An 11,689-nucleotide genomic window follows, 5' to 3' on the forward strand; every position below is an offset into this window, starting at 1 on the left:
GATTTTAGTGGTGCAATTTTGAATCCAAGCAGGGGTGTTTTAGACATGGGTACTTCACGTTAGGGGCCTGTTTAGATGGGCCAGACTGTGTGTTGTACTGTGTTTGTTTGTATTACACTACCAAGGTGTGTTGGTGTGTTTTACGGGGTGCAGGTGTGTGTTTTAACTTGAATAAAAGCATTGTGATGGTTGAGACCAAAAAGATCTGTCTATGACTGTGTATTACTGTTCACAACTCTAATTCCAGTGTCTAGAACTGTTGTAAGAGGGGTGATTTGAAACCACCAGGGGCAAAACCACTTACAGAGGTGACGCTGGATGGAGTGTTTGCTCCAAATACTTGCAACCTGCATAAAGCTCATTCTGTCTTCCAGATGCAGTAAGCAACAGCTCCTGAGCTTGGAAAGTGAACAGCTGTGAGATGGGAGCTTTTAAGTAATGAGATGGTTCCATGGCCATCCAACTCCTGCTCTGCTTACCTGACATGAGCCCCGAACAATGTGGATACTGTGGGTGTGGGTAAACTCTGAAGGTGAGATCAAAATAGTTCTTAATGGTGTGTTACCAAGGTCATTATGAACTGAATTGCCTTCCCCACCACTGCGTTTTGGGTCTGCTCAGTGCTGACAGACCCAACATTTGGGAAGGGTGCATGGTGGCGGGAAGACAGTGGACTCCCGACCTACTGCCAAAACATTTTTATCGCCACCCAACCCACAACCAATCACGCCTGCTGACGCCCCACAAAATTCTCCCCTTGGGGCTTTCTGGATCTGATAGGACCATTAGATCTGCAATCCCACTGATCAGTGACCATTGAACCTAGGTTAGGGACCAGTGGCACGGCAGGAGTTGACTGACATGAGCCTGCTATTTATCAGCACTGTAGCACATGCCAGCCCTGCAGCCTAGCCTCTGAGAGGCCCACTCCAGGAGCAAGTAGGAGGCAGGGTCAGACTATTCAGGCAATCACACAAGAGATGCACCCAACAGTGGATGCTTCCAGGATTCAGCTGTCACAAGACATGGGCCACTTCAGTCCACTGTTTTTTTGCATAAAACCAGCTGTCAATCACATCTTGTGACACTGATCCTCAGGCACTGAAATAAAGCACATCGATTGGTAATGGTGAAGCATATCTAGACACTCAGGGGAAACATGTGATTCGAAGGAGGGTTGCTTGCTGTTAATGTGAAGTAGAGTTGGTGTTGCACTTTGATTTGGCTCTGTTGTTTAATGAGATCATGAGGTATCTCAAGATCAAATTGGTGTTTATTGGGGACTGAAAGACATATGTTTAATAATGAAACAATTGGAGTTGGCAGGAAGGCTGAAAAGATGTAATGGTGCAAGGTCAAGGGGGACAAATTTAATCCAAAGAGAATTTATTAATCATGATCTCCCTATGAATTTTCGATGCTGTTAGCATGGAACAATTCTCAAAGTAATAATGTTCATGATGCCGAGTGCCATGTACAGCAGCCAGGCCCATCTCCTTCTGAAGTTCCATTTTAGATTTTACTGAATAGCAAACTTCTGAAGGGCACAGTGAGCAAACATGTGTGAGAGACCCATTAAGGAGCAGACTACAGTACCCGGATCGATCAAGACAGCAACCTTTTATGTGCCGAAGCCCTGTAATCTTCCCAGTTACCACTCTAGTTAATGAATGGGCCTTGTTGCAGTAATGCTTTACTGGCAATCCAACTGGGGTCATGAGCCATGACTCCCAGAAGCCATCCTGACACTGGACTAGAGCTGGGAGGCTGTAGTTCCTCATGATGGGTTATGAAAACTCTCTGAAAATCTGACTGCTATGCAGGATTTATTGTAATATTTAGGGCATGGAATTTCTTTATATTTAGCAAATTGTCTATGTAATCCTTGAATATTTCCACAAAGTGTGAATTCAATTAATTTTTTAATTTATTAATAATGTTTTGCATTGTAAAAAGAAATGAAAGAATCCTCGGGCAACCCACAGATTGAATTGAAGTACTGAGCCTATCAGTTCAGGCCCTGTTTCTTGTGTGTCTAAGATGATGACGGCTTGTACATTTACTACTTCTCTTTGGTGTTTAGTTTAACCCAACTTTTGGTGCTTCTTAGCTTGTTGGGTTTAATGAAATTTGTGAATGAGAATCTTTTGTTACATCCTAAACTGAACTTTTAATGATGAAATCAGTTTGATCCTTAGGGATAGAGAATTATTTTGGAAGGAATGAAAATATAAAGGGGTACTTCATGTTAGTTGGGTTACTAATAAATGACTACTGAGAATTTACATTTCAATAGCACATTTCATGACCTCCGGACATCCCAAACACTTCAGGCAATGAAGTACTTTTGAAGTGTAGTTACCATTGTAATGTGGGAATTACAGCAGCCAAATTATATACAGCAAGCTCCCTCAAACCCCAATGAGATAAATGATCCGATCATCTATTTAAGGTGTTCATTGAGGGAGGTATGTTGGCCCTGGCAATGGGAAAATGGCCCTGCTCATCTTTGAATAGTACCCCCACCTGAATGGGCAGACGAGGCCTTGGTTTAACATTTTCTAGAATTCTTTGAGGATGTAACGAGGGTGGATAAAAGGGAACCAGTGGAAGTGGTGTATTTGGATTTCCAGAAGGCATTTGACAACATGCCACATAAAAGGTTACTGCACAAGATAAAAGTTCACGGGGTTGGGGGTAATAAATTAGCATGGATAGAGGATTGGCTAACTAACAGAAAACAGAGAGTTGGGATAAATGGTTCATTCTCTGGTTGGCAACCAGCAACTAGTGCGGTGCCGCAGGGATCAGTGCTAGGACCCCAACTATTTACAATCTGTATTAACGACTTGGAAAAAGCGACTGAGTGTAATGTAGCCAAGTTTGCTGACGATACAAAAATGGGAGGAAAAGCAATGTGTGAGGAGGACACAAAAAATCTGCAAAAGGACAAAGACAGGCTAAGTGAGTGGGCAAAAATTTAGCAGATGGAGTATAATGTTGGAAAGTGTGAGGTCATGCACTTTGGCAGAAAAAATCAAAGAGCAAGTTAATATTTAAATAGAGAAAGATTGCAAAGTGCTGCAGTACAGCAGGAACTGGGGGTGCTTTTGCATGAAACACAAAAAGATAGTATGCAGGTACAGCAAGTGATCAAGAAGGCCACTGGAACCTTGGCCTTTATTGCAAAGAGGATGGAGTATAAAAGCAGGGAAGTCTTGCTACAGCTATACAGGGTATTGGTGAGGCATCACCTGGAATACTGCGTGCAGTTTTGGTTTCCATATTTACGAAAGGGTATACTTGCTTTGGAGGCAGTTCAGAGAAGGTTCACTAGGTTGTTTCTGGAGTTGAAGGGATTGACTTATGAGGAAAGATTGAGTAGGTTGGGCCTCTACTCATTGGAATTCAGAAGAATGAGAGGTGATCTTATCGAAATGTATGAGATTATGAGGGGGCTTGACAAGGTGGATGCAGAGAGGATGTTTCCACTGATGGGGGAGACTAGAACTAGAGGGCATGATCTTAGAATAAGGGGTCGGCCATTTAAAACTGATATGAGGAAACATTTTTTTCTCTCAAAGGGTTGTAAACTGTGAAATTCGCTGCCTCAGAGAGCTTTGGAAGCTGGGACATTGAATAAATTTAAGACAGAAATAGACAGTTTCTTAAACGATAAGGGGTTATGGGGAGCAGGCAGGGAAGTGGAGCTGAGTCCGTGATCAGATCAGCCATTACCTTATTGAATGGTGGAGCAGGCTCGAGGGGTCATATGGCCTGCTCCTGTCCTTATTTCTTATGTTCTTATGTTCTTAACATCTTATTGGAAAAGAGACACCTCTGACAGTGCAGCACTCCCTCAGTGGGTGTTAGCCTGGATTGCATGCTCAAATTTCTGGAATAGTGTTTGAGCCCATGACTCAGAGTTTAAAGTGCTACCACTGAGCTAGGAATTGTCTATTAACATGCAGTTGGATACTCATTTCAGATAAGCTCAATAATTTAAATAGAGACAAGTTTGAAATTTTGTAATAAATATTGATAATAATTCTTCATTTATTGAAATATGAATATTTCACATGTTATCAATTTATAATAAATAACAAATAGTGATTATTTCCACATACACAGATTTTAACATCACAAAAATAAGCAAATACCTTCACTGCAAAACATAAATACACAGAAAATAAACCATTTTAGGACATTATAAATATCAAGGAGAATAAATAAAATGCAGCTCAAATAAATTACAAAACAAATCAAAATTACAATACTGACAATATGCCACGCCAAAATTGCACGCGTCATTTCCACGGAGTAACTACATTCTGTAACAGCTTAAACTGGCATCAAGTGGCATGGCAACAAGATAACAGGATTAAAACAGTCCAGCTATTTAACTGCATATTACATGTCTAATCTCTTGGTACCATGGTACAGATGAATGAAACCTCAGTGAAGAGAAAATCCAGCCCCTAAATTCCCATGGGGTTTTCTTGGTCTCCTGCCCTAACTTTGGCAGATCAGCAAAACCCACTGGAGAAATGGTATAAGTAGTTGCATTATTTTTACCATTACTTCATTTCTTTGTAGGTTCTACCGGTCTCTCATTGGGGAACCTCCACAGAAATTTTAGGTGCCACATTCAATTCTTATGTAACAAAACTGTCAAATAAGTTAATACATAAATAAATACTAACAGATGAATTTTAACAGATGAGGGAGGGCATTATGGTTTTCTGTGGAATGATGAGCTAGATGGACCTAATGACCTCCCTCTACTTTGTGACTGATTTGTAAACACAGGTGAACACTGCTTGAAACCAGTTATGCATTCACTGGCTGCTTTAAGTCTACAACAGGCCTGAACACGATAGTAAATAAATATACATTCCTGAGCTAGTACAGAGTGCCTATTGTGGATAGGTGTCACGTTCTTGACACTCAGCCATTGAGCTTCTCTCAGTGAGCTTCATTTGTCTTCTTGGAACTGTAGAAAACATAGAAATGAATAATAAAATACTATGACTCTTGCAGGAATAAATAGCAAAAATATTCAGGAAAGCAATCCAATTTATAAACAAACATTGTTTCAATTTCATGTACAATTTCCCCAAAACATAGGAACAGGAGTAGGCCATTCAGCCCCTCAAGCCTGTTCTGCCATTCAATGAGATCATGTATCGTAACTACATCCTCTTGCCTTGGCTTCATTTCCTTTCATACCTTTGTCGAGTAAAAATCTGTCGACCTCAGATTTAAAATTATTACTTCAACTAGTATCTCCTGTTTTTTGTGGGGGAAGGTTTCTACACTTCTACCACCCTTCGTGTGAAGAAATGTTTCCTAACTTCTCTCCTGAATGGCCTGGCTCTGATTTTAAGGTTATGTCTCCATGTCCTAGACTCCCCCACCAGCAGAAAAAGTTTCTCTCTTTCTACCCTATCAATTCCTTTCAAAATCCTAAAAATCTCATAACCTTTTATATTCCAGAGAATACAAGCATGGTTTCTGTAATCTCTACTCATAATCAAACCCTTGGAGCCCTGGTAACAGAGGATAAATGAACAGAATGTTGATCAGTATGTCAGTGTTTGACAGAATATTATTCTATCGCCTGTGAAAAGTTCTTGGGTCAGAGCAGCAAAACACATTTCCAACTGGTGATAACTGGTTTATGCTGTCTCAATCGAACACATCAAAACAACTTGTTAACTTTAACATCACTTGGCACTGAACCAGACCTTAACATTACATAGCCTAAAGGGAAAGGGAGTGTGAGAAATGGATCAGTATTACATTAATACCACAGAAGGTGATCTGCAGAATATACAGTTCAAGTAAATTGCCAGCTAAAGCAGAGAAAATCTTGTTTTGTGAGGTGCTCGTGGAGGGTCATACTGGGGTTCAAAATGGGACGATCTCCCTTCATTGATACCTTACCTCTACACAAAAATGGAAGTTTGAGTTAAGTTATCAGTGTGACAAATAGGATATAGGTAAACACTGCAATTTGTCCATTTCTGGATATCTAACCTTCTTCGTGCAGCCCCAAGGTTCTCCCACAATTAGTGACAATTCTATCAATAGCTTGTCAACCCAATGAGGTAGATTTTTGCCTTTACTATATGGTGGATCAGATCAGCAGCTCTTTACAGAATCCGCCTGATTTTCATTTTCCCAAATCAGGTGGGTTCTATAATGGGTGGGCGATCTCGAATTCCAAATTACTGCCCAGATGGTAAAGATAAACATCTACCCTACGTATTTGGTTATTTCTTGAAGATCTATGAAAGATAGACTGAACCCAGGATTCTCCAGATTTTACCTCTTTCTGAACCTAACTTTCCTTTCAGTTCAATCTATATTTTTACAGTTTTAGTGCAAGCTAGCAAATGAAACTTACCTATCGGTTACCATGTCGACGATTATCTTCACCCAACGGGCGTTAGGATTCAGACACACCGGGGAACCATTTTTAAGGGTCACACTGTAAGAAGTGAAAGATAACAATTATTTCAAGTTCGGTACCCACTTTCAATATCAAAAGGAATAATATCCAATCAACATTGTGTAAGTATTATTCACGTATACAGCAGTTTTATCAATAACAGATGATGTTAATACTTACATGATTTCAACATTTGAGCAGTGCGGGCCACTTGGAATAATTTCAATATTCTCCATGTGATTTGGATGGATGAATTTGGAGTTTGTTTTAATGCATTGGCAGCGCAGGCTCACTCCAGCATTTCTAAGAGATGCACCTGTGGAAAGAACAGATTATAGAAATGTCGTACTTGTAATCTGAAATTTTAAAAGTCTTTTTCTTATGGATTCTAAATACCCTTGGACAAAATGTTATCTCACTGGTGCAAGGAGACACTCTACAGTTGTCTCTCTAATGCCAATTAATAGCCCTGTTACCTCAGCTCATTAACCATCTTCAAATATGAATCTTAATCAGTATTATTTAAGTTTACCAATGAATTACATGTATATAATATATTATACATGGAAATTCAATTTAACATTAATAATAACTACAATCTTTTAAATATGTTAAAATATATTGTTGTTTGCAAATTATAATTGTAGATGCCACATAAACACATTGTAGTGATATAGCAATAGTAACTGTCATTTAAATAGATCAAAATCCACTAACTACACATATTTTCAATATAATTCTAGATTCTGTATAAACTCTATTGTAAATATAAAGTAGGATTGTTTCTTACCTTGTGTGGAAGCCACATAAAGGACAAAGAGAGTCAAGACAATGAGAGAAACTTTGCTGTTCATTGTCTTTTGCTTTTATGATGTTCTTAATGTTCTTCCTGTTGCTGTGCTCTGCTGCTGAAATCTGTATCTAACTCCTCATTGCTCAGTTCCTCTATTTATAGCCAAAGTACTGTTACCCAATGGGGTGAGATGATGTAACTGGGAATTTCTTCGGAAGTTATGAAATATAAACATACAAGTCAAGATTGCTCAACTGAGAATGAGTCCATGCATGCAAACTAAATCACATGAAAATTTAAGAAAAAAAAGCTTTAAATGGATTATTTAAAAGTCATTTGTAGATGACAAATCTATTTCCCTCATGATTTTTGCAAATGCATTTCTAATTCAGTCCTAACTGGCTAACGTAACTGTGGATTGTCATGGAAAATCTTTAAAAATCTTGAAATGAAAGTATTGACTATGCGATATAAACATTGTTACATTCTAGTGAAATTATGTTTGAAGCAAATACATGAATAATTAATTGTTATTGAACTAATGACATTTGTTTCTGCCTAAATAATATCATCATAGCCAATGGAATGCAAACACTGGCAACTGGTGGAGGATTTATGCCGAGATATTTTTGTGAGTGGAATCAATGGATGCAAGCTCAACACACTCATATGGCATTCCTCGTTCCAATACTTAACTGGGTTGACAGCTCCATTAAAATAATGGACGTAATTTAAATGTGTTAAGCATTCACTCACTAATATCACCAACAGTAATTTCTATGTTTTTGTTGTCTCATTGATGTTGTGTGATGCAAGGGAATTTTAAGCAAAAGTAGATGTGAGTATACATAGAGAATGGTAGTGGGCTTTCCGTCCATTAATTCCACTCCTTCGAATCTCACTCACAACCTAATATAGGTGAAACAAATTAACAAATAAATATAGCTAAGGCCTTGATAACAATCTATCTTGAGAATCTCATGGAGATTGCATGGGAGGATATGTTAAAAATAAGTCCAGAAGTTACATTCACAGCTTACATTATTACATGAAGGAAAGGCAAAGTTCTGAGGTATCAGCACAGGCAATACTTAACTGTTTAAACATTATGCAAAATAGTGCTGACCAATGACAACAGAATAATGTGACAGATAATTGAGATATATTTTATAAAAATGTCATTATGTACCCAAAATATACCCAATTGCATTCATTTAATGCAGCTTTTACGCGCCCAATATATTGTAAAAGTTCTATTATTTTGAAAGAAATCAATAAATGATTCAACTGCACCAAGTGTTATATTGAATGAAGTGATCTCATAAGAACATAAGAAATAGGAGCAGGAGACCATTTGGCCCCTCGAGCCTATTCCACCATTTAATAAGATCATAGCTGATCTGATCATGGACTCAGCTCCACTTCCCTGCCCCCTCCCCATAACCCTTTATTCCCTTGTTAGCAATGGACTGATTGCAACAAATGTGATTGAATTGCTAAACATTCCAATATGACTGTTTGTGACACAATGGCCTTTCCTTGCAATTTTCTGCGTAACTATAGTATAAGAGTGCTATTGTATCAATTTTTAGTGGGAAACTCAAATGCAAATGATTTCCGACAGACTAATGCTAAAACAAAGCTACACACGTTTCCTCGATCGTTTGTGGCTCTTCCATGATAAGTCTGCCAAAACCCTCTACTGCTCATTAATATAGCATCGCCGCCCCCACCACCCCCCCGCCGCCATGCAAAAGAGCAGTTAACGCAAGTTTCCTGAAATTACGCCAGTAACGTGCTGGTGTAGATTTATACCCATGTAGGTAGTAACATAGAAATATAGAAACATAGAAAATAGGTTCAGGAGTTGGCCATTTGGCCCTTCGAGCCTGCACCGCCATTCAATGAGTTCATGGCTGAACATGCAACTTCAGTACCCCATTCCTGCTTTCTCGCCATACCCCTTGATCCCCCGAGTAGTAAGGACTACAACTAACTCCATTTTGAATATATTTAGTGAATTGGCCTCAACAGCTTTCTGTGGTAGAGAATTCCACAGGTTCACCATTCTCTGGGTGAAGAAGTTTCTCCTCATCTCGGTCCTAAATGGTTTACCCCTTATCCTTAGACTGTGACACCTGGTTCTGGACTTCCCCAACTTTGGGAACATTCTTCCTGCATCTAACCTGTCTCAACCCGTCAGAATTTTAAATGTTTCCATGAGATCCCCTCTCATTCTTCTGAACTCCAGTGAATACAAGCCCAGTTGATCCAGTCTTTCTTGATATGTCAGTCCTGCCATCCCGGGAATCAGTCTGGTGAGCCTTCGCTGCACTCCCTCAATAGCAAGAATGTCCTTCCTCAAGTTAGGAGACCAAAACTGTACACAATACTCCAGGTGTGGCCTCACCAAGGCCCTGTACAACTGTAGTAACACCTCCCTGCCCCTGTACTCAAATCCCCTCGCTATGAAGGCCAACATGCCATTTGCTTTCTTAACCGCCTGCTGTACCTGCATGCCAACCTTCAATGACTGATGTACCATGACACCCAGGTCTCGTTGCACCTCCCCTTTTCCTAATCTATCACCATTCAGATAATAGTCTGTCTCTCTGTTTTTACCACCAAAGTGGATAACCTCACATTTATCCACATTATACTTCATCTGCCATGCATTTGCCCACTCACCTAACCTATCCAAGTCACTCTGCAGCCTCATACCTCAATGTGTAGCTCCGACGAGTCTGTGGTCAAATAGCTTTCCTTTGTCTTTCGATGGCCTGAACATGGGCCACTTTACTTAAGGCCTTACTGATTGCAAGACAAAAGGCCTGTCCATCAACCATTCCTGCGATTGATTCCTTGTCCACCTGATGTGTATTCCTGTGAGGCATGTTTGGATCTACCCCACATCTGCAATAACAGAAATGTGTCCAAGCAATGTCCAAAACTTTAAGTTTTTGCTGTCGATGTTTCTGCCGAATCTTACACCTCATTGGAACAAACTCTCTCACCGTTGACAGATTGCTTCTGTCATCTCAAGTTCCCATGCCATCTATTATATCAGCATCGGTGCTCTTGAAGCCATTTCACTTTAGTCCTAAGAATCCCACATGATCAGCCTCAACACCAGCAGCACCAGGCACACCAGCAGCACCAACAACACCAACCTACTCCGCAATCACCTGATGTTGCACAGGAAAGTGGGCATCAGCACCCGACCACATTGCTGCTCACGGCACCAGGTCTGGTCTCACTATGGCCAGATTTACTTTACTTGACACTATACACCCTGGCTGCCACATGATGTGCCAGGTTGGCACCACACCACACCACACCAGCACCATAAAGCATTCCTGCAATGCCCAAGCCATTCCTTTCACATTTATCACCATGTGGGTGGGGGGGGGGGGGCGGGGGTAACCGTTATGTCTCATCATTCATTGCAACTCGCTAAGCCACTTCCAAAGGTGCACACAAATCTGACAAGTGTTCAAAATCAAGGTTTCAATGTTTGACAGCACATTAAGAGAAACATTACATGAACATTGCATAAAACACCCAAGTGCCTACACTTGTGTGTTGTTAGTTGGTATGATTGCACTAGGATGAGGGTGAGTGTGTGGGGTGGGTAGTGAGACGTGAAAGTGATAACCTAGTTAGAGAGGGATGGGTGGAGGTGCAAGGTAAGTTGGTGTGAGTAAGGATGTGCAGGAGTAAGGTAGGGAAGACAGAAAGATGGGGATGTGATGAGTGGCACAGCAGGATGAGGCTGAGTGTGGCTTTGCAGTAATGATCCGTGATCGACTGAGATCATTGAAAGGTTTGTGCCTTTCCTCCTGATGACTTCCCCGCTTGTGCCCTCCTGTGCCATGTGCAACCAGGCTGCGTTGGTCTCCTGATGAGGTCTCTTCCATCCTTTGAAAGAGAAGAGGATCTCCCTGCATGCTGTGATTCCCTCCGTAAATAATGGAGAGAGTCATGGGAGAGCCTGGGTGCAGCTGTGCACTTCTGTGCAGTACTTGTCAGTGTTTGCAGCACTTCATCATCATCATCATCATCATCATTGGCAGTCCCTCGGAATCGAGGAAGACTTGCTTCCATTCCCAAAATGAGTTCTTTGATGGCTGAACAGTCCGATACAAGAGCCACAGATCCTGTTACAGGTGGGACAGACATTCGTCGAGGGAAGGGGGTCGGTGGGGCTGGTTTGCCGCGCGCTCCTTCCGCTGCCTGCGCTTGGTCTTTTCATGCTCTTTGCGTTGAGACTCGAAGAGCTCAACGCCCTCCAGGATGGACTTTCTCCACCTCAGGCGGTCTGCGGCCAGGGTCGCCCAGCTGTCAGTGGTGATGTCGCACTTTACCAGCGAGGCTTTGAGGGTGGCCTTATAACGTTTCCGCTGTCCTCCTTTAGCTCGTTTACCATGAAGGAGCTCCGCATA

The 11,689-nt window shown here is 41.0% G+C and overlaps 1 protein-coding gene across 1 annotated transcript; it reads right to left on the reverse strand.

The window, feature by feature from the left end:
* Positions 1-4,024: 4,024 nt before the first annotated feature.
* On the reverse strand, positions 4,025-7,360 carry LOC139234428 (interleukin-8-like). Its single transcript, XM_070865258.1, has 4 exons — positions 7,245-7,360; positions 6,635-6,770; positions 6,410-6,493; positions 4,025-4,993 (listed from the first exon to the last, which is right to left on the reverse strand). Exons 1-4 carry the CDS (start codon positions 7,306-7,308, stop codon positions 4,966-4,968), a joined length of 312 nt encoding a protein of 103 aa, XP_070721359.1. The 5' UTR covers positions 7,309-7,360; the 3' UTR covers positions 4,025-4,965.
* Positions 7,361-11,689: the final 4,329 nt, after the last annotated feature.

This window comes from Pristiophorus japonicus, chromosome 2 (genome assembly GCF_044704955.1).
Source record: "Pristiophorus japonicus isolate sPriJap1 chromosome 2, sPriJap1.hap1, whole genome shotgun sequence".
Lineage (NCBI taxonomy): Eukaryota > Metazoa > Chordata > Chondrichthyes > Pristiophoridae > Pristiophorus > Pristiophorus japonicus.

Bases quoted from the DNA above. Each gene is read 5' to 3' on its own strand.
- LOC139234428 (XM_070865258.1), bottom strand. From the start codon at position 7,308: ATGAACAGCAAAGTTTCTCTCATTGTCTTGACTCTCTTTGTCCTTTAT. The intron at 6,771-7,244 runs GTAAGAAACAAT...TTCTTTCCACAG, and splicing joins TTATGTGGCTTCCACACAAG to GTGCATCTCTTAGAAATGCT. The intron at 4,994-6,409 runs GTAAGTTTCATT...TGTTTTCTACAG, and splicing joins GTCGACATGGTAACCGATAG to TTCCAAGAAGACAAATGAAG.